General features: G+C 41.4%; 1 protein-coding gene across 1 annotated transcript; it reads left to right on the top strand.

Annotated features, from left to right (window-relative positions):
• The first annotated feature begins 7,243 nt into the window (after nt 1–7,243).
• Nucleotides 7,244–15,935, top strand: LOC142658787 (transcription initiation factor TFIID subunit 9-like). Its single transcript, XM_075834404.1, has 7 exons — nt 7,244–7,406; nt 8,082–8,163; nt 9,841–9,977; nt 11,092–11,226; nt 12,911–12,992; nt 14,103–14,216; nt 15,561–15,935. Exons 1-7 carry the CDS (start codon nt 7,272–7,274, stop codon nt 15,725–15,727), a joined length of 852 nt encoding a protein of 283 aa, XP_075690519.1. The 5' UTR covers nt 7,244–7,271; the 3' UTR covers nt 15,728–15,935.
• The last annotated feature ends 7,821 nt before the right edge of the window (nt 15,936–23,756 follow it).

Raw genomic sequence — 23,756 nt, 5'->3', positions numbered from 1 at the left:
ATACAAATTTAGTCATTTGTTTTATCCCCCCTCCCCCGTCACCAAGAGAGTCTCGTGACACTGTCATAACACAAAGCTTTAACCCCTTCCCTCTTTAGCCACTTTTGACCTTCCTGACCGAGCCTCATTTTTCAAATCTGACATGTGTCACTTTATGTGGTAATAACTCCGGAATGCTTTCACCTATCCAAGCGATTCTGAGATTGTTTTCTCGTGACACATTGGACTTTATGTTACTGGCAAAATTTGCTCGATATGTTCAGTATTTAATTGTGAAAAACACCAAAATTTAGCGAAAAATTGCAAAAATTAGCATTTTTCTCAATTTAAATGTATCTGCTTGTAAGACAGGGAGTTATACCACCCAAAATTGTTTCTAATTAACATCCCCCATATGTCTACTTTAGATTGGCATCGTTTTTTGAACATCCTTTTATTTTTCTATGACCTCACAAGGCTTAGAACTTTAGCAGCAATTTCTCACATTTTCAAGAAAATTTCAAAAGGCCATTTTTACAGGGGCCAGTTCAGTTGTGAAGTGGCTTTGAGGGCCTTATATATTAGAAACCCCCAAAAAGTCACCCCATTTTAAAAACTTCACCCCTCAAAGTATTCAAAACAGCATTTAGAAAATGTCTTAACCCTTTACACATGTCACAGGAATTAAAGCAATGTAGAGGTGAATTTTACAAATTTCATATTTTTTTGCAGAAATAAATTTTTAGTACAATTTTTTTTATAACACAGAAGGTTTTACCAGAGAAATGCAACTCAATATTTGTTGCCCAGTTTCTGCAGTTTTAGGAAATATCCCACATGTGGCCGTAGCGTGCTACTGGAATGAAGCACCGGCCTCAGAAGCAAAGGAGCACCTAGTGGATTTTGGGGCCTTATTTTTGTTAGAATAAATTTTAGGCACCATGTCCGGTTTGAAGGGCTCTTGCGGTGCTAAAACAGTCAAAATCCCCCAAAAGTGACCCCATCTGGGAAACTACACACCTCAAGGAAATTATCTAGGGGTACAGTGAGCATTTTGACCGCACAGCTTTTTTACAGAAATTATTGGAAGTAGGTCGTGAAAATTAAAATCAACATTTCTTCAAAGAAAATGTAGGTTTAGCGATTTTTTTTCTCATTTTCACAAAGACTAAAGGAGAAAAAGCACCGTAAAATTTGTAAAGCAATTTCTCCCGAGTAAAACAATACCCCACATGTGGTAATAACCGGTTGTTTGGAGACACGGCGAGGCTGAGAAGGGAAAGAGCGCTATTTGGCTTTTGGAGCTCAAGTTTAGCAGGAATGGTTTGAGAGGCCATGTCACATTTACAAAGCCCCTGAGGGGACAAAACAGTGGAAACCCCCCACAAGTGACCCCATTTCGGAAACTACGCCCATTGAGGAAATTATCTAGGGGTATAGTGAGCGTTTTGACCCAACAGGTTTTTTGCATAAATTATTGGAAATAGGCCCTGAAAATGACAATCTAAATTTTTTCAAAGAAAATGTAGGTTTAGCTAATTTTTTCTCATTTCCACAAGGACTGAAGGAGAAAAAGCACCGTAAAATTTGTAAACCAATCTCTCCCGAGTAAAACAATGCCCCATATGTGGTAATAAACGGTTGTTTGGAGACACGGCAGGGCTGAGAAGGGAAAGAGCGCTATTTGGCTTTTGGAGCTCAAGTTTAGCAGGAATGGTTTGCGGAGGCCAGGTCACATTTACGAAGTCCCTGAGGAGACAAAACAGTGGAAACCCCCCACAAGTGACCCCATTTTGGAGACTACACCCATTGAGGAAATTATTTAGGGGTATAGTGAGCTCTTTGACCCCACAGGTTTTTTGCAGAAATTATTGGAAGTAGGCCCTGAAAATAAAAATCAACATTTTTTCAAAGAAAATGTAGGTTTAGCTTATTTTTACTCATTTCCACAAGGACTGAAGGAGAAAAAGCACCACAAAATTTGTAAAGCAATTTCTCCCGAGTAAAACAATGCCCCACATGTGGTAATAAACGGCTGTTTGGAGACACGGCTTGGCTTAGAAGGGAAAGAGCGCTATTTGGCTTTTGGAGATCACATTGAGCAGGAATGGTTTGCGGCGGCCATGTCACATTTGCAAAGCCCCTGAGGGGAAAAAACAATGAAAACGCCCAAAAAGTGACACCATTTAGGAAACTACACCTCTTGAGGAATTCATCTAGGGGCGTAGTGAGCATTTTGACCCCACAGATGTTTCATAGAATTTATTAGAATTGGGCAGTGAAAATAAAAACAATCCTTTTTCTTCAATAAGACGTAGCTTTAGCGCAAATTTTTTCATTTTCGCAACAAATAAAGGAAAAAAAGAACCCAACATTTGTAAAGCAATTTCTACCGAGTACGGCAATACCCCATATGTGGTCATAAACTGCTGTTTGGGCACACGGCAGGGCTCAGAAGGGAAGGACCGCCATTTGGAGTGCAGATGTTTCTGGATTGGTTTCTGGGCGCCTGTGGGCCCAAAACAGTGGAAACCCCCCAGAAGTGACCCCATTTTGGAAACTACACCCCTCAATGCTTTTACCTACGGGTGTAGTGAGCATGTTAACCCTGCAGGTGTTTTGTAGAAATTAGTGTGAACTCGATGTTGCAGAGTGAAAATGGGATTTTTTCCACAGATATGTGGACAATATGTGGTGCCCGGCTTGTGCCACCATAACAAGACAGCTCTCTAATTATTATGCTGGGTTTCCTGGTTTTAGAAACACCCTACATGTGGCCCTAATCTCTTGCCTGGACAGTCGACCAGGCTCAGGAGTGAAAGGGTACCATGTAAAATTGAGGCCTAATTTGGCGATTTACAAAGTATTGGTTCACAACTGCAGAGGCTCAGATGTGAAATAATAAAAATAAACCCCTGGGAAGTGACCCCATTATGGAAACTGCACCCCTCAAGGCATTTATTAAGGGGTGTAGTGAGCATTTTCACCCCACAGATCTTTTCCATAAATGAATGCGCTGTGGATGGTGCAAATTAAAAATTTATATTTTTCCCTAGATATGCCATTCAGTGGCAAATATGTCGTGCCCAGCTTATGCCACTGGAGACACACACCCCAAAAATTGCTAAAAGGGTTCTCCCGGGTATGACGGTGCCATATATGTGGAAGGAAACTGCTGTTTGGGCACGCTGTAGGGTTCAGATGGGAGGAAACGCCATTTGGCTTTTGGAGCGTGGATTTTGCTTGGTTGTAGTTTTGTTTGGAGTCTTACTGGTGTTTCCGTTTATAATGTAGGGCATATGTAAGCCGGGCGGAGTATATCAGGGGCATAGTCAGGTGGTATAATGGGGTAAAAAAAAACAATAAAATAATCCATAGATGTGTGTTACGCTGTGATCGATCCTTTCCGCACAGGCCGGTGTCGCACTGATAAATGGCGTCCTTTATTATCCCCCTTTGGTCCACACTCCGCGCCTTTGTAGTTTGGGGAATTTTGCTAGGAAAGTGTTGTCCTGGTGTAATACGGGCACCGTCGCTTCCAGCGGACATGTTTGGGCCCTCCCTTTCCTGGTTCCCTAATTTTAGGTCCTTGATAAATCGCCTCTTCAAACAGAAGAAATGTTCCCCTCGGGCACAACTGCATATTTTTTTATTTCCTGACTTATTGGAGCCATAACTAATTTTATTTTTCATAGACGTAGCGGTATGAGGGCTGGTTTGTTGCGGGACGAGCTGTAGTTATTATTGGTACCATTTTGGGGTACATGCGACTTTTTGATCACCTTTTATCCTATTTTTTGGGATGCCAGGTAAACAAAAAAACGCAATTCTGGCACAGCTTTTTTCGTTTTTTTTTTTATACAGAGTTCACCATGCGTTATAAACTACATGTTAACTTTATTCTGCAGGTCCGTACGATTCCGGCGATACCTAATTTATAGAACTTTTTCATGTTTTACAACTTTTTGCACAATAAAATTACTTTTGTAAAAAGAATGTATTTTTTCTGTCGCCAAGTTGTGAGAACCATAACTTTTTCATTTTTTTGTCGACGGAGCTGTATGAGGGCTTGTTTTTTGCGGGACGAGCTATAGTTTTTATAGGTACCATTTTTGGATATGTGCGCCTTTTTGATCACTTTTTATTCTAATATTTGTAGGGCAAAGTGACCAAAAAACAGAAACTCTGGTAACGTTTTTTACGGGTTTTTTTTACGCTGTTCACCGCGTGCAATAAATAATATAATATTTTGATACCTCCGGTCGTTACGGTCGTGGCGATACCAAATACATATGGTTTATTATTATTTTTCAATAATAAAGGACTTGATAAGAGTAAAAGGGGGATTGTGTTTTATTTGATTACTTGAAACTTTTACTGTTTTCAAACTTTTATTTTGTGCACTTTTTTTTACACTTTTTTATACTTTTTTTACACTTTTTCTCAAGTCTCACTAGGGGACTTGAAGGTCCAACGGTCAGATTTTTTTTTTTCTAATACATTGCACTACCTATGTAGTGCAATGTATTAGATCTGTCAGTCATTCACTGACAGCAAGCCGATTAGGCTTCGCCTCCCGGCGGGGCCTAAATCGGCTTCCGTAATGGCAGAGCAGGAGACCATTGTGTCTCCTGTTGCCATAACAGCAGTCGCCAGTCCCGATTGCCTGTCAGGGCTGGCGATCTGCTAGTAACCGCTACGATGCAGCAATCGCTTTTGATTGCTGCATCGAAGGGGTTAATGGCAGGGATCGGAGCTAGCTCCGGTTCCTGCCGTTACAGGTGGATGTCAGCTGTACAGTACAGCTGACTTCCACCGCTGATGACGCCGGATCAGCTCCTGACCCGGCGCCATCTTGCCGGCAGCTACGGAAGCCGATCAGGCTCCGCCGCCGGGCGGATCTTGACCGGCTTCGGTGCTAGGCAGACCGGGAGGCCAGTATTAGGCCTCCGGTTGCCATTGCAGCCACCGGAACCCCGGCAATTTCATTACTGGGGCTCCGATGAGCTGCAAACACCTTAAGTGCAGCGATCGCGTTTGAGCGCTGCACTTAAGGGGTTAATGGCGGGGATCGAAGCTAATTTCGGTCCCCGCCGTTACAGCCGGATGTCAGCTGTAAGATACAGCTGAGATCCGGTGATGATGGGACCGGCTCAGCTTCTGAGCCGGTCCCAAACATTTGGCGTACATGTACGGCAAGATGCGGGAAGTCAGTACTTTCCATGACGTACATGTACGGCAAATGTCGGGAAGGGGTTAATGATACCTCCAGCCTAGAATAAGAATATCAGGTCATAGTAATAATAATAGTCGGTGACACTTTAGTCCTTTTTTCGATATATTATAATAAAAATGGGATTATTTTATTATCTCAACCAAAGAAAAAAGTGAAGTTTACGTGAATTTCCACCTTTTAATATTATGTTGTGTTTAGGTCCAACATTCTGTGCTGATCAATTTCTTAATATATCGTTATAATGGTCGGTGCAATGCTTTTGTGATACAGAGCTCCAATTTCCTGCGTAGATAAAGAGTTAAAGGCGTTTTGCGGGATTTATCCTTTCTTTATTTAGCCCTCTTAGCCTGGGCTCACACAGGGCGAATACGCTGCGTAAAAATACACAGCATATCCATCCTGGAACCCGCAGGGAATTCCGGCCTGGGAAACCGCACCAAATTTTGGTGCAGATTTTCTGGCGGAATCCGTCCTACTGAATCAGTGATTTTCTGACACAAAAACCAAAACATATGCTATTTGTTGCCGTTATTACCTACCCATTGAATTCAATAATGAAGACCTGTAACAAAAGAGCATCAATTCCGCAGCATAAATTAGTATTAAAAAAGAAAAAAATGGACCAAATATACTAGGCGCTGCTGCTTAATAACAGGATTAATTGAGGGCTACGCGTTTTGACGCAGGAAATGCATCTTCATCAGGCCTTAAACATATGGTAACAGCAAGACATCTAATATATATATATATGTGACGACAGGAAATAGCAATCAATGAAGGAAGGGTCATGCACGATGGGCGGGTCTGTGCCGCAAATACAGACACGAGACATGTCCTGAGTTTTTGCGGCCTGGACTCGCAGTCCCCACAACACGGTCAGGTTCATGGGGCCATATAAGTGAATGAGTCTGTGTGCTGGCTGCAAAACCGTGGATAGCACACAGACAAAAAACCACGGTCATGTGCATTATGCCTCAGGGCTTGTCCACACGTAATGGAATTGTTGCAGAAAATTTCTGCAATAATTCCACAGAAACGAGCAGAAATTCCGCTGTGGAAAAACGGCACTATTTCTATGACGCTAGGAGTCCCTGCCTCGCTGCGGGAAAACTGTTCCATACTGTGATCATGTTTTCAGTACGGGACAGTAGTTCGTACATAGCTATGATGCTAGGAGCCCGGCTCCCTGCAGTGTGTTCGGTCCGGGAAATGCGGCCGACATACGGACCTTATATCATGGACTGAACACGCTCGTATAATTGTATCTGATTGCACAACTCCATCTAGTGAACAGATTGATCACCTTTCATTTATATGTATTGGGGTTGTATTAAACTATGGAGCGCCTCTTGCATTTTATCATTTCCTAATTTTCAAGCGGAGCACGTGCTGTGATTTCTAAAACGATAACAATCCCAATAGCACGTCAAAAATATCACGGACGCATCAAGTTTTGGACACGGACACTGAAAAAAAAGAGTCCTTTATTTTTAGGGACTGTCTAGGAATTTACGGACGGTTGGCAACCCTGACAGGGAGTGCAGTATATACAGGAGAATACTGTATATAACGTACTATTTGCTAGCTTCGCTGTATATACTATATTCCCTGTATACTGTCCATACGCCACCCCTGACAAACCACCATGGCAAAGCCACTTCTCAATTCATAGCCGAAGTGTCCCTAGAAATATGTTTCAAATGTTGGTAAATGAACGGCCGCCATGACATTCCCCCTAGAGTGACCACTGCTGGAGAAACGCGCAGCTGAACCGTGACGTGGCGGGAATTGTAGTTTTGAAACTGGAGAGCCACAGGTTGTAGCCCAAGCCAGACGCTATACTAGCCCTTAGCATACACATAACAGGTGAAAACCATGACTGAGAAGCACTACTACACATCCTGTCACAGGCCGCCACTGCACAGCTGCATTAGACGTGCCATGGAGCAGCTTCAGTACACCGTTCCTCTTCACCAATTCTGATTAAACCGTATAGTTCTCATTTCAACCACTAGGTGGCGCTTCACACAGGAAATGCCGCCCTTCCTCTACAAAGATGGCGCTCATCTCCCGCCGGATGTCTGAAGTTGCCCCCTCTCTGTTGTGTTTCCTCATCTTTAGTTCCGGAATGTTAGACGCTATGGAGCAGGCGAAGATGGCGTCTCCCAAGAGTGCGCCGAAGGATGCCCAGGTACTGGGGCTGGGAAATAACACGGCGGTTAGTGCTCTGCGAACGGCTCGGGGGACTGCAAACCCCAGCATGCCGGAATTTACAGTTGCACATTTCCCGGCAGCGCTAAACGTTACACATCCTGCGGACCGTGGGGAGTTAACTCCTTACTTTCCAGAAGCCACTGCTTAAAGGGATGTTCCACTTTCCAGAAAGCGTCTTGTATATTATTGAGACAGGTCAGAGGTGATGAGTGCAGGTCTCTGTAAATGGAGGTCTATGACACCGCGCTGGATTGGGGCAAATATTGGCTTCAGAGTTCCTGTCTTAACAAATGGGGTTCAGGGTTCATTTGACCTCTGCAAAATATGCCCTGGTCGACCTGTGACTCTCCACCGTGTTAGAAACTACAACTCCCATCATGTCCTGGCAGCCCACAGATTGCAGACCCATGTGCACGCCACTTGTTCTCTTCAGCACGATGTAGGTGGAAAAAAGGGCGACTAGTCCAGGAGCGTGTCAGACTAGGTTTTTTAGTGGGGTTTCCATTTCCCCACAGTACCCTGATATTACTGATCATCCTCGGGGGTATAGAATAGATCTGCTGGGGAGAACCTGACCGAGAACAATTACTGAATAATATTATTGTTTGCTCATCTAATAACATGTAATATTTACTCCATTTTCTCTTTGCAGGTTATGGCTCAAATTCTGAAGGATATGGGGATTACAGAGTATGAACCACGAGTTATTAACCAGATGCTGGAATTTACATACAGTAAGTATCAGACACGCGTAACACCACAGTCTGCCACGTATACTAAAATGCTCTCAACATATATACTGAGCCTATCCATAGACTTATGGCAAAACAATCTCCTCCTTGTATATGTCTAGACTGTATGCATCAATGAGGTGTTTTCTTTTTTTGTTTTAAACTCCACCTTTTATACAAAGGGATTTTGGGGGAAAAAATAATTTTATATATATACACGCGCATGCACTCCGCGTCGAAATCCAAAAAGGTAGTGGGTGCAAGCGGGGATTTCAGATGATTTTAGAGTATAAATAGAAGAAATCCCACAACGCTCCAAAAGGTGTAGTTTTATTCAGTCAACACAAAGCTGCAACGTTTCCGCCCTACTATGGGACCCTTTTCAAGCATGGTGATACATCAACACACGTAGTATATAAAGTATCACCATGTTTGATATCCCAGGTGCGGCAGTTGCTAGTACCCCTTCTTGCTCTGAGTGACGGCTCTCGCGATCAATCAGGAGACCACTAGAGCCGTCACTTAGAGCAGAGGGGCGGAGCCTTCAGCGTGCAGTGCAGGAGAACTTGCATGAATGAGAAAAAAGGTACGTTTAAAATGTCCTCCCCATATCACCCCATCAGCAGACTTGTGGCCTCAAAACTGCTGACAGGTCCCTTTAACAGAGCTTTAGGCTGGATTCACATGAGCATGTTCGATCTGTAAAGGATGGAACGTATTTCGGCCGCAAGTCCCGGACTGAACACACTGAACATAGTTATGTATGACGCTAGGAGTCCCTGCCTCTCCGTGGAACTACTGTCCCGTACTGAAAACATGATTACAGTACGGGACAGTTGTCCCGCAGCGAGGCAGGGACTCCTAGCGTCATACATAACTATGATGCTAGGAGCCCGGCTCCCTGCAGTGTGTTCGGTCTGGGATTTGTGGCCGAAATACGTTCCGTCCTTTACGGACCGAACATGCTCGTGTGAACCCAGCCTAATAGTGAAGCTACTTAAACCTTCAGACAGGAGCTTTACAAGTTGCATGTGAATGGCCAGATGACCTGTTGGAAACAAAGTTGCTGGTGACCTTTCAGCCAATGCATAGAGTTCTACCCGATGTAATGGTTTTTATGATTGTTGCCTACAACTTTTATTTCCATAGAGAAACATTGAGGTTGCATGATGGCTTAGTAGCATGGTGGTGCTGACCGTTTCCCACTTCCCTTTATATAATAGGCACAGTATTTTCAGAACAGCAGATTCCTCCTTCGGCCCTCAGATATAATAATTGAAGCGTTCAGCCTGAGGGTCTCGCTCATGTACGCACGCCACTCCAGAATGTAGAGCGCAGCGTGGCAGCCTGGACCAGGGCAAGGAATGATCGTTTTCTGTTGTACAGCACTGCACTCCGTTGAGTCGATTCCTAGGCTATGTTCACACTCTGAAGCTCTGCCGGACCGAATATACAATGGATAACACGGACTCCCGACAGATCTCAGTTGGGTCCATCAGGATCTGCCGTTTTGACTGGAAGAATAGTACAGCGTGCAGCGCTATTTTCCCCCGTCAAATCTGATGCAATATGCAATGAAGGCTCTGAAAAGAGCGTCCAATGCAGGTGTGAACATGGCTTTATGCATACAGATATTTTTATTTGGCTTGTTTTAAGAAAATCTTTATTGTTTTTATTTAGGATATGTGACGACCATTCTGGAAGATGCCAAGATTTATTCCAGTCACGCTAAGAAGAATAATATTGATGCGGATGATGTCAGACTGGCCATTCAGTGTAGAACAGACCAGTCATTTACATCTCCTCCTCCAAGAGATGTGAGTAATGGATTTTGTGTCCTTGTGTAGGTAAACGACAGGATGTGTATCTGGGAATAAACTGCTGTCTACCTAGACGCTGAAGAACCTCAGTGATGTGGTGATAAATGAGTTTTCTAGGTCTGCGTAAATAAAACTTGTTGTATAGTGAAAAGTTCTGCACATTTCTAATATACTTTGTGTTTAACTTCCTCACCTTTTCAAGAGTCCTGCTTGCTGTCGGTGAATGTGAATATTCAATTTTACTTCCAGAGGCTAAAAACCCATATAGAACCACGTATCTAAAATGTTATTCATTCTAGGTAATCTTCTCTGAGCCATCAGCACAATTCTTCTCTCTTCTGCCCTGATAGTTTGCTACAAATCAATGTTTGTAAAAACTGAGTAAACTAGTATCAACCCGGAATCCAAGCTGTTGAGATCCCTGCAGATTGTTTTAAAATGTTGGAATTTTTTTCCCGTTTTCCCCATGAAATAACAACGATGAAACATATTTTCTTAGAACTCTTCATTGTGCCGTTCCTGTTATTCCTCCTGAAAAATTTAAATAAATTGACAACTGGGTGTTACAATTCCCTTGTTAAAGGGGCGTGTCCCTACGGTCTGACAGTGTCAGACTGTTTAGCAACACCCCCCCAACTGGCAACACCCAGTTGTCAATTATAACGGAAAAGGCACGATGCAGAGATTTTAGAAACGATGCTCGGGAACTGCTGTTTTAGGCCTAATTCACTTGAGTATTTTGCAGGCAGAAAGTCTGCCTCAAAACTTCCTCAGGAATTTTTAGGCAATTTTGAACTGCCTGCGCTTTTTTGCCCTGGTGATTTTCGCCCGCGGTCATTGAGGACCCTTTGCAAAAAAAAAAAGGCTTTTTTGATTTCGGACGGTTTTTGATGGTTTCCGCATCAAAATCAGCGCCAAAAAACTGTGTGAACTGACCCTTATAGGGAATAAGTATTTACTAAAACAAATGCCAGGAGAGGTGACGGGTCCTCTTTATATGACTCAAAAGCAGTATTTGCAAAGTTCCTGCATTTTTTTTTAATGTAGATGTATATGACATTTTTTCACAGTAAAATGTACAATTTTTACATAGTTTTTGTCTTTTTCTCAGTTTTTACTAGATATTTCAAGGCAAAAGAACCAGACACCTCTACCATTAATCAAACCATATGCTGGGCCCAGGCTGCCACCAGATAGATACTGCCTGACTGCGCCAAACTACAGACTTAAAACAATACAGAAAAAGGTACGTGCATTGGAATATTCAGCGGCTGGGTTTTGACCATAAAAGGTTTATGAACCGATCTTTTTATAATGGGGTATTGCGTGTACAGTAATTCTAAGCAGGTCTTCTGATCCCGGATAGCAGTGGAAAACGCCAATTCCTCAGTTTCCATGCAGATACAAGTCATTTTAGAGCAGTCTGTTGTGCTATATGTGGATGCAGGCTGTTAATGGTGGCCTATAGTCTGCTGACAGACCCGCAGTGCATCGTAGGTGGATATTAAGTATCAAACCTTTGACTCCATTGAGTGCCACGGGCATAAAATGCAGAGAAATAAGCTTTCTCTGCCTCCCATTGAAGTCAATGAGAGGTCAGAGGCGTAAACGCCTGAAGATCGGGCATGTCTCTTTCTCCCGCGATGCGGTTTTACCGCTCGTGGGAGAACTGCCCCCGCCTCCCATTGAAATCAATGGGAGGCATTTTAGGGCTGCTTTTGACGAGTTTTGCGGCGCGGTTTCAGTGTCAAAAAACTCTGTGTGAACATAGAGTATGTTCACACGCTTAACAAAAAAACGTCTGAAAATACGGAGCTGTTTTCAGAGAAAACGGCCTCTGATTTTCAGGCGTTTTTGAAGCTGAAAATGAAGCTTCTTTTAATTTGGAGCTTCTTTTCAGGCGTTTTTCATAGTGTTCAATGGAAGATCAGCTCCAAAAAACGCCTCAAGAAGTGACATGCTACTTTTCCGTTTTTTAATACAGCGGCGTAAAAAGACGCCCCAAATGAACTACATTCTGTTTTTCCCATTGATTTAAATGGGCAGATGATTGTAAACGCCCCGAAATACGCCTCAAAAAACACTGTGTGTGAACATACCCTTAGACGGCAGTAATGCAGCTGTATTTTAAGGTCTGCATTCCGGAAGCAGGACTAGACCCCCTCCCTACCCACAGGTCTACTGAAGATCTTGGTAATCTAAGCTGTTTCAGTAGAACTGTGGGGGTCGGAGTTTTGAGGCCTAACTTCTAGGAAAGCTGTAAATGCTGTTTCCTATAATACTATATGCTCAACACAACTGATCCTATGCTGTAGTTAGTAGGAGTTACAGCTGTCACTGCACTTGTATAGGAAATATATGAGCAGATTATTAGAAAATGATATGGTTTCCTATTCTATAAATTACCAAAAAACTGGGATGGCCCTTTAAAAATCTACGGTGGTCTGAAGCAATTGCTATTTCAACATGGGTTTGGGCTGCTGCTCTATCTATCCCTAATGTTTTACACTGCAGCTGTTTTTGCTCAGATTAGCTGCTGCCTATAGGCACAAGCAGGAAGTCTGAGCGTGTTGAGATTTAGAATTTTTTTTTTTTGTACATCAAGGATAAAATTAAAATTTAAGCAATTAAGCCACCAGTCAGAAAAAGATCATTCGGTAATAGCCATGAAAGTTCTTATTTATGTTGGCTAAACACATTAGTGTTTGCTGATTTCAGTGGGATTTGCTAACCATTTTATGTGTATGGCGGCAGCCGGACTGTATCTGGGGAATCGTGGAATGAGTGCTGAATTTTTAACTTGTGGAATTCATTGTTTCCTGGGAGGTCTTTCAGATGCCTCGCCCTATAGCAATAAATATGCAATCACCTCAAGTTTGTGTATTGTTTCGTCTCCTGCATTTTCTTAATATGGCTTATCTCTCTAACAGATTCCATCATCGGCAAGCAGAATAACCGTCCCAAGGTTAAGTGTGGGGACTATTTCAAGCAGACCCAGTACACCTACACTAGGTAAGTATAAGAGCTGTCATTAAGTCAATTTCCCTCTTTTTATTCTAAGAATTTGTCAGATCCTGTTGTTGTTATGAGAGAATGACGCACACGCACTAGGGTAAATTTCACAGAGAGCCTAATAATTGATCAGTATGTTTTTAGTAGAATGATCAGACATCGCCCCCAGCCGTGCCAGGACTGCTGCTGAGAAGGATAATCGTCCTGGCACGCCTGGAGGCGATGTCTGGTCATTCTCCCGTCGCTCCAGTGAAGGACCTGCGGGAGGAAATCACGCTGTGCTGTGAATAAAGCTGGGCATGAATGAAGAGAATTGTATGACGCTGATTGGTCAGCGTCATCAACTCCTCTTTACAACGCCCACTTGGTTAAACAAGAAAAAAAAACGCCCAGTTGGGCATTTAGAAAAAATTTGCATAAATCTAAAAATGATCAGAATTTCGTCAATAATAAACGTTTAAAAAAAATAAAATAAAAATAGTTATCAGCATCAAAGCGTTTATTAGATTAGGTAGCAGATCGAGACGTATTAAACTGGTGACCGAGCCTCTAAGACTCAAAATAGGCAGGACCATAAGTGGTTAAAGGCTCGGTATACCTTTGACCTTTTTATAAAAATAAAAAAATATCCCTTTCAATCTGTGTATTTGGCGAAACGATTTAGTTTTTATTAAAAAAAAGTTGTTTACTTCGCGATCGATACAGCTGCTCTTAGTAACTGAATCCGTCAGTCCCGCGGACCTGATGGGTTCAGTGTCAGCGGCTCATCTACCTGTAATCTTCGTTCATAACTTAGATGTGGTGGATCCTGCGTGGACCCGCTTTCACTGAACCCATCGGTCCCGCGGACCTGACAGGAACAGGATACAGAGTTGCTGTATCTAAAAAAAAGTAAAGAGAATTTTTAATAACTCATTTATAAAGTTGCACCAATCACACTGATTGAACTTGTTAAAAAAAAACAACAAAACCCTTTCAAAGGTTTACATAGCCTTGAAAACTATTGACTATTATCTATAATACAGACATTGCCCAATAACACACTCTAAAATCTCATTTAATTTAAACTTTATATTATTGCTTATCTATTTTATTTATTTTCACCCCCAGGGACTCCTGGAGCTCAGACCGTGTCTGTTTCCAAAGTTGGCGGCACTCAAGTGGCTCTCGCTGGCCAAAGATTTACAGTTCAGATACCAACTACACAGACAACAGTTAAAACAGGTTAGTAAATGTTATTCAGATTTATATAATTATTTGTATGGCGTCGATCGGGCGGTAAAAACGACACATTCACCTTATTCTACAGGTTAATACGATTATGGCGAAACCAAATCTATATGTTTTGTTTCATGTTATACGACTTAAGAGCCATAACTTTATTTTCTATCAATTTAGAGATGTGAGGGCTTAAATTTTGCGGGGCGAGCTCGAGTTTTCATCGGTACCATTTTGGGGTACATTTTGATCACTTCTTATTCCATTTTGTGGAGAGCTAAGGTGACCAAAAAATAGCAATTTGCATGTTTTATATATATATATATATATATATATATATATATATATATATATATATTTTTTTTTTTTTTACGTCGTTCACCGAACGGGTTAAATAACGCTATATTGCGATAATTCTGACTTTTACGGACGCAGAGATGCCAGTTATGTTAACTTTTATTTTTTGACATTGCTTTAGGGAAAAAAGATATTTTTTTTTTTTAAATTTTAATGTATCCTTTTATTTTTTTGGAACATTATAAAAGTCTTTTGTTAACTGTTTGTTTTAATTATTCCCCCTAGGAGACTTGAAGCAGCGATCGTCAGATCGCTTGTATCATGCAATATTAATGTATTGCAGTATATTGTGATTCTGACAGTCTCCTTTGAAGCCCTTTATTAGGCCCCCAGGCTGCCATAATAACCACTGTAAACGGCCGATCGTGCAGTGGGGGGGGGGGGGGGGGGGCGCGCGCCCCGCTGATTCTAACAATATAAATTCCGCGGTCGCGATTGACCGCAACGTTTAAGGTGTTAAACGGCCGGAATCAAAGTGATCTTTCATTCCGCCCGTTGCAGTGAGGTGTCGGCTGCGTAACAGAGCCGTCACCTGCTGTGTATGGAGCGAACTCAGCCCGTGAGCCCGCTCCATACTTCCCCTTAACGGCTGCCGCGTACCAGTACGTGACATGTCGTTAAAGGACAATTCAACTTTCCTACATTCCTACCCATAAATACATTTTCTGAGGCTCAAATTTGAGTCCTTCTGATGTATAGTGCAGTCCAGCAAATATTCAAGTTGTAGACTAATGCTGACTTGTGCTCAAGCTTGGAGCAGACCCTTCCCTCTCCTCACGCGTTACAGAATGATGCGGAGAGTATTTTTATGTTTAGCTCTTCAAATTTCAGATTTTCTAGCATTTCTTTTGGACCTTTATAGTATCCAATGGTTCTTAAAATCCTGCTAATTTGCCGGGATGCTACATATTCAAGGTTTATATACTATATAGTTGTTGTGCTTTTTTTTCTCAAAGTTTTTTTTTTTTTTTTCCCCCCCCCCATATTTTTCAGTCACTCCTACAACACCCACAGTTCAAAACGTCCTGATCAATCCTTCACTGATTGGATCCAAGAACATTCTCATCACCACGAACATGGTGTCCTCACAGAACACAGTGAATGAATCCAACTCACTAAAGCGGAAGCATGAAGATGATGAGGACTATGATACAATATAAAGATGTTGTATGTAAACAATCTGTACAGTATACAGCAAGTGGGAGGAGGACTTGTGCTTTTTATCTGAAAATCATGGACTTTTGTTTGTTTTTTTTTTTGTTTTTTTTTTCAGAGGCCTCAAACGAAATAATATACACCACAAAACTTTTACAATTTTTTTTTTTTTTCTTTTACCTGGAGGAAAAAAATAAAATATTATTGATGAGACCTAGTCCCTGATCTGAAATATACTGACTCCGCTAGGCTGGCTATTTTTTATATTTTTTTATTTGATTTTTTAAATGGGTGTAAAATTATTGGATATAACAGAACAGAGATCCAAAATATATAAAGTAGTATATATCAATGGTGATAGCATTTTTAAAATATTCTCTGTGTAAAATTCTCTGCTCTTCTATAATATCATTTGTAGTTCAAGTGTATGTTTAAACGCAGTGTTTTCAGGTGTATTTCAGGGCGTTTACGCCCCGAAAAACGGTAGCTGAACGCCTACGAACATCTGCCCATTGAAATCAATGGGAAAAACAGCATTTAGTTCATACGGGGTGTCTTTTTACGCCGCTGTTTTTTTTTTAAAAAAATGGAGCGTAAAAAGAGGCTCCGTAGCATGTCACTTCTTGAGTGTTTTTTGTAGCTGGTTTTCCATTGAACACTATGAAAAACGCCTGAAAATAAGCTTCATTTTCAGCTTCAAAAACGCCTGAAAATCAGAGGCTGTTTACTCTGAAAACCGCTTCGTATTTCCAGAAGTTTTTTGTTAAGTGTGTGAACATACACTAACTGTCTGTCAGGGTTTTAGGTCCCATTTTTGGCACTAAGCATGAAGCCTGTAGTATCTGGGGCATTAATGTGTTAACATTGTAACAATATGCAGCCAGCAATTTATGTGGCTTGACCCACGGTGCTGGGTGCGGTCAGTCTGTGTATGGCCTAGCTGGAGAATAAAGCAGCATCCTGAAGTCTGGCCCTGATAACAGGTGTCTTACACTACGTTTAGGGGACGAGGATGGAGAGATTTATTGATTTACCAGCAATTGGACCTTTCGATATGTCTGGGGACCACAATAGTTTGTCACAGCGGTGCATCTAGCGGGACCAGAAGTCCAGAACATTTTTGAAACCCTGGGAGAAACGGGGGAAGATTCAGACTATGAGACCGCTATGGACAGACTGAGTGAGGACTTTGGCCCAAAGAAAAAGATTCCATTTGAAAGATATCAGTTTAGACAGGCCATACAAGAAATGGGGGAAACCATTGACCGTTATGTGACCTGGTTAAAATATCTTGCAAAGTATTGTGTACATCGTCGTACAACCCCATATTGGCCATAGGCTAATGGAGAAGTGGAACGCCAGAACCGGACCCTGTTGAAATATCTTGCAATTCTTGTGATTTTTGGTGCAGTAACTGAAGAAATAATCAGATCGGGTTATTGAGAAATGCACCTCAGAAGAAGATTGCTAAGAGAACCCAATCTGACACTGGAACTGTCTGAGTTACAGGCTTTAAAACAAAGAGTCTTCATCAGTTAAAGGGAAGGTTTTACTAGAAAAATATTATTTTTTTTTAAAGTTAAACTGTTAGTATATAAATGATTACACATTGTTCTAATTTTTTTTTTTTTTTTCACAAGTCAGGAAATATTATTAATTAGATTCTAATTTATAACATTTCCCTGTGCTGGTCACTAGAGGGAGCAATTCAGAAAATTGCAGCATTAGCATGTGGTAAAGCAACCTCATTACTTTATGCTGAAAAATTGGAGAAGACACACTCGCTCTAGTGTGCTCAAATAATCCCCCCTCCTTTATCCTGGCTAGTGCCAGGAGCAAGGAGGGGGTCGAATGTTCAAATCTCCTACACTGTGTGCCGCCATTTTTTTGAGCGAATGCACAGTGTAGGAGGATTAGATACAGTGGTAATCAGACAGTATAACACGAACACACACAAACATAACTTAGCTGTCGCCGCCGCTGCTCCCTCCGCTCCTAGTCCTTGCTTCTGAACATATGGACGGAAGCTGCGACCGGAAGTCGTCAGCTTACTGTGCCGTTCCCACACAGAAGGCGTACGCTATATTGAATGGAATGGCTCCCGTTCGCATTCTCTATGGGGATGTATGTGCCGTATTCCATCTCTGTGTCGTTAATCGACACATACAAAGATGAAAAAAAAAAAAGGCAGCCCCCATAGAGAAGTAAAAGAAAGAAAAAAAGTACAACACAAATAAAATGTACATACTAAAAGCAATAACATAAAAAATTTTTTTTCGTGACACCTTCCCTTTAATGCAATGTCAACCTACCTACTATCATAGGAACTTCAGGAGCGGAAAAGCACATTTTCCAAAGAGAGCTAGTTCTGCAAACGGCAATAAATGTGGCAGAGAGGGGCACGTGAGACAGGACCGCCCTTTGGTACAGAATAAAACGTGCTGGGCTTGTGGAAAGATGCGTCACTTTGATTTACTGAGGCTGCACTTTTGCATACAGCTGCAAAGTACAAACAGGGTTAAAGCACAAGAGGAGAATGTAAATCGTATGTCTACAGGTGCAGAGACTACATCAGACTGAATTTATCTTCTCACTGGAGGCTGGGACATTAACTATTAAGATTGGTAACAGATTTTAAAGTCCTGATTGATTCTGGAGCTACTTGCAATGTTATGGACTTCGCTTCTTGGAACATTCTGAAAAGCAGAGAAAACAACATTAAGTTGTGCAGCACCAACCAGCAGATTTATACTTATGGCTCCAGTAATCCACGGCAGCTTAAAGGCAAATTCTACACCTCTGTCCAAACACATGGGCCTGGATCTGCTTTGTAGACTGAATTCTTTGTGGTTGATGGAAAAGAATCCCATCTGCTTGTGCTTGGCTGCAAAACAGCTATAGAACTAGGGGTACTAAAGATTGGCCCTGATGCAAACAATGCAGAGATCAACATGCTGTCTCCTATCCAGAAATTGAAAGACTAATTTAAAGACTGTTTTTCTGGGTTTGGAAAGTTGAAGGATTTCCAGTTGGAGCTTCACATTGACCCACATGTAAAGGCTGTTGCACAGCCAACACGCAGACTCCCATACAGTCTAAGGACCCCTGTGGAGCACAAGCTTGCTGAATTACTGGAACTTGATATCATTGAACCAGTGGAGGGACCTACTCCCTGGGTGTCTCCTTTAGTTGTACCAAAGGGAAATGACATTGGGATCTGTGTAGATATGAGATGTGCTAATCAAGCTGTGCTCTGAGAAAGGCACCCAATACCCACTATTGAAGATGTTCTGCATGAGATGAGCATCTTTGTGCAGTGCTTCAATGCTAAAAGGAGAAAGGTTTAACGCTCAATGACACAAAGTGCAAATTTCAAATGAATAAAATGACTTTGATGGGCCATGTACTGTCAGACAAAGGTATTGGTCCAGAGGACAGTAAGATCAAGGCTGTCTCAGATGCCAGGAAACCCCTGCAGAAGTGTGCAGTTTTCTTGGGTTAGTGAATTACTGTGCAAAGTTTATTCCGGATATGGCAACTGTCAGTGAACCTCTAAGACGGTTAACTCACAAAGCAGCCTCATGGAAGTGGGGTCCTGCTGCACAAGGTGCATTTAATGAATTAAAGAGACGGCTTACCTGTGCAACAACTTTAGCCTATTTTGATCCTGTTGCACCAACTCAAATTATTGTCGATGCAAGCCCTGTGGGTTTAGGCGCCATCCTAGTTCAGGGGCAACATGCTGGTGACTACAGACCTGGTCATTATGCAAGCAGATCCCTAACTGATGTTGAGAGATGTTATCGTCAGACTGAAAAAGGAGCTTTAGCGGTCATTTGGGGATGTGAAAGGTTTCACACATCTTTATGGCCTTGAATTTGAAATTGTAACAGATCACAAGCCGTTCGAGGTGATATATTCTCCTTGATCAAAACCATCAGCCAGAATTGAAAGATAGGTTCTCCGTCTCTTACCTTTTACGGATTTCGCCATTTTTAGATATAAATGTACAAAAACTTAAAGAGCAATGGCGGGCTTTGAGGGTTTTTCTCTTCTCTCGTTCAGAACCTTTAGGCTGGGTTCATACGACCATGTTACAGTACGGGACAGTAGTTCCACGCAGAGGCAGGGACTCCTAGCATCGTACATCACTATGATGCTAGGAGCCCGGCTCCCTGCACTGTGTTCGGTCCGGGTCTTCCGGCCGAAATACGTTCCGTACTTTACGGACGTAACATGGTCGTGTGAACCCAGCCTTAAAGTTGTATTTGGAAATATTTTGATCTGTAACACCACGTTTGGTGATCCATTAATTTTGCACTGCCTTCCTATTAGGTGGCCACAATGCTGGATCTGTTGACCATTCAGTAAAATTTACAGCAGTGTTGCTACAAGTGGTAGAGTCATGATGGGTGGCAGTGTCGCTACAAGTGTCAGAGTCATAATGGGCAGTAGAGTGATCATGATGGGTGGCAGAGTGACCTCGCCATATGTTGCTTCATCTAACTCAGAAATGATATCATCTATTACATTGTGGACACCTTCTACAACATTTTCTACATGACCAGTATTTGTGCTTGCATCCTCATGAGATAAAGATTATTTTCTGTTTTGATCACTAGTAGAATGTGGGCTAGACCTAGAAAAAAATACTGACAGTCTAGGGACCTTTTGTAGAAAGTCAGTCATCTTCACTGCTTTTTCCTTTTGTTTGCGTCTCTTTACAGCTCCACTTTTATATATCCTTTGCATTATGATATCCTGTAATGTTAAGTGTATAGGGCACTTTGTCTATTTTTTGTTAAACATATATATATATATATATATATATATATACAGTATATATATATATATATATACACTACCGTTCAAAAGTTTAGGGTCACTTAGAAATTTCCTTATTTTTGAAAGAAAAGCACAGTTTTTGTCAATGAAGATAACATTAAATTAATCAGAAATACACTCTATACATTGTTAATGTGCTAAATGTCTATTCTAGCTGTAAACGTCTGGTTTTTAATGCAATATCTACATAGGTGTATAGAGGCCCATTTCCAGCAACCATCACTCCAGTGTTCTAATGATACATTGTGTTTGCTAACTGTGTTAGAAGGCTAATGGATGATTAGAAAACACTTGAAAACCCTTGTGAAATTAAAACTTGACAGTTTTGCTGTTTAGAGGAGCTATAAAACTGACCTTCCTTTGAGCTAGTTCAGAATCTGGAGCATTACATTTGTGGGTTCGATTAAACTCTCCAAATGGCTAGAAAAAGAGAGCTTTCATGTGAAACTCGACAGTCTATTCTTGTTCTTAGAAATGAAGGCTATTCCATGCGAGAAATTGCCAAGAAACGGAAGATTTTCTACAACGGTGTGTACTACTCCCTTCAGAGGACAGCACACACAGGCTCTAACCAGAGTAGAAAGAGAAGTGGGAGGCCCCGCTGCACAACTGAGCAACAAGACAAGTATATTAGAGTCTCTAGTTTGAGAAATAGACGCCTCACAGGTCCTCAACTGGCAGCTTCATTATATAGTACCCGCAAAACGCCAGTGTCAACGTCTACAGTGAAGAGGAGACTCCGGGATGCTGGTCTTCAGGGCAGAGTGGCAAAGAAAAAGCCATATCTGAGACTGGCTAATAAAAGGAAAAGATTAATATGGGCAATAGCACACAGACATTGGAAAGAGGAAGATTGGAAAAAAGTGTTATGGACAGACCAATCGAAGTTTGTGGTGTTTGGATTACACAGAAGAACATTTGTGAGACGCAGAACAACTGAAAAGATGCTGGAAGAGTGCCTGACACCATCTGTCAAGCCTGGTGGAGGTAATGTGATGGTCTGGGGTTGCTTTGGTGCTGGTAAAGTGGGAGATTTGTACAAGGTAAAAGGGATTTTGAATAAGGAAGGCTATTCACTCCATTTTGCAACGCCATGCCATACCCTGTGGACAGCGCTTGATTGGAGCCAATTTCATCCTACAACAGGACAATGACCCAAAGCACACCTCCAAATTATGCAAGAACTATTTAGGGAAGAAGCAGGCAGCTGGTATTCTATCTGTAATGGAGTGGCCAGCGCAGTCACCAGATCTCAACCCCATAGAGCTGTTGTGGGAGCAGCTTGACCGAATGGTACGCAAGAAGTGCCCATCAAGCCAATCCAACTTGTGGGAGGGGCTTCTGGAAGCATGGGGTGAAATTTCTCCCGATTACCTCAGCAAATTAACAGTTAGAATGCCAAAGGTCTGCAATGCTGTAATTGCTGCAAATGGAGCATTCTTTGACGAAAGCAGAGTTTGAAGGAGAAAATTATTATTTCAAATAAAAATCATTATTTCTAACCTTGTCAATGTCTTGACTATATTTTCTAGTCATTTTGCAACTCATTTGATAAACATAAGTGTGCGTTTTCATGGAAAACACAAAATTGTCTGGCTGACCCCAAATTTTTTAACGATAGTGTATATATATATATATTAAACTTGGCATGGTCGAAACTTGCACTGATGCTCATTTTGTACAGCCTGTATTCTAGTCCAAAGCTGCATTCACAATTCTATAGGTCAGTTTGCATTCTGGCTAAAAGACACCAAACCTAACAGTGTAAAGGAGCTGCTATAATTATGCAGGATACATTAAATGAATACTCAGTAATTCAAATAAATACCACACTGGTTAAAATGCAAATCAGCAAAGCAAGCTCAGACATTTAGACACAAATGAATGTTGGGAGACTTCAGATCCAAACTCAGATTTTAAAGGGGTTGTCCAAGATTAAAAAAAAAAAAGGACCCATCAGCAGGAGGAATGTTAAAATAAAAAAAGCATGAGTACTCACCGACACAGCAGTAAAGCGGCAGGATGTGAAGTAGGCGAGTACTGATGCTTTTGTTATTTTAACATTCCTCAGACAACCAATATTAAACAGCTCTGAACTCCAATACAAAGTAACTCAGCATCAGTTAAAGATAAGCAATGTATTTACTAAATGTATGAACTTTAGACAGCATATTTCTATTTTTAAACAGGTTGTCCAGGACTCTAAAAAAGTGTCAGATTTGTTTTTTTTTAAACAGCATCACGTCGGTCCATGGCCTGCGTCTGGTATTGCTGTTCAGTTCCATTAATTTAAAGGTGGATGAACTGAAATATGAGACAGGCCATAGACAGAGGGCTGTTAGCATATTTCCTTGAGTCTGGTGTCATAGTTTTTTGAGCTAAACACAGAAGTGGATCCTGAAAGATGGAAATGTTTAACCCCTTCCCTCTTTAGCCACTTTTGACCTTCCTGACCGAGCCTCATTTTTCAAATCTGACATGTGTCACTTTATGTGGTAATAACTCCGGAATGCTTTCACCTATCCAAGCGATTCTGAGATTGTTTTCTCGTGACACATTGGACTTTAAGTTACTGGCAAAATTTGCTCGATATGTTCAGTATTTAATTGTGAAAAACACCAAAATTTTGCGAAAAATTGCAAAAATTAGCATTTTTCTCCATTTAAATGTATCTGCTTGTAAGACAGGCCGTTATACCACACAAAATTGTTGCTAATTAACATCCCCCATATGTCTACTTTAGATTGGCATCGTTTTTTGAACATCCTTTTATTTTTCTATGACGTTACAAGGCTTAGAACTTTAGCAGCAATTTCTCACATTTTCAAGAAAATTTCAAAAGGCCATTTTTACAGGGGCCAGTTCAGTTGTGAAGTGGCTTTAAGGGCCTTATATATTAGAAACCCCCAAAAAGTCACCCCATTTTAAAAACTTCACCCCTCAAAGTATTCAAAACAGCATTTAGAAAATGTCTTAACCCTTTACACATGTCACAGGAATTAAAGCAAAGTAGAGGTGAAATTTACAAATTTCATACTTTTTTGCAGAAATAAATTTTTAGTACAATTTTTTTTATAACACAGAAGGTTTTACCAGAGAAACACAACTCAATATCTATTGCCCAGATTCTGCAGTTTTAGGAAATATCCCACATGTGGCCGTAGCGTGCTACTGGACTGAAGCACTGGC

This window comes from Rhinoderma darwinii, chromosome 8, assembly GCF_050947455.1.
Source record: "Rhinoderma darwinii isolate aRhiDar2 chromosome 8, aRhiDar2.hap1, whole genome shotgun sequence".
NCBI lineage: Eukaryota > Metazoa > Chordata > Amphibia > Anura > Rhinodermatidae > Rhinoderma > Rhinoderma darwinii.
This window is presented reverse-complemented; position numbering and strand designations above follow the sequence as displayed.

Bases quoted from the DNA above. Each gene is read 5' to 3' on its own strand.
- LOC142658787 (XM_075834404.1), top strand. From the start codon at position 7,272: ATGGCGCTCATCTCCCGCCGGATGTCTGAAGTTGCCCCCTCTCTGTTG. The intron at 7,407-8,081 runs GTACTGGGGCTG...TTCTCTTTGCAG, and splicing joins GTGCGCCGAAGGATGCCCAG to GTTATGGCTCAAATTCTGAA. The intron at 8,164-9,840 runs GTAAGTATCAGA...GTTTTTATTTAG, and splicing joins GATGCTGGAATTTACATACA to GATATGTGACGACCATTCTG.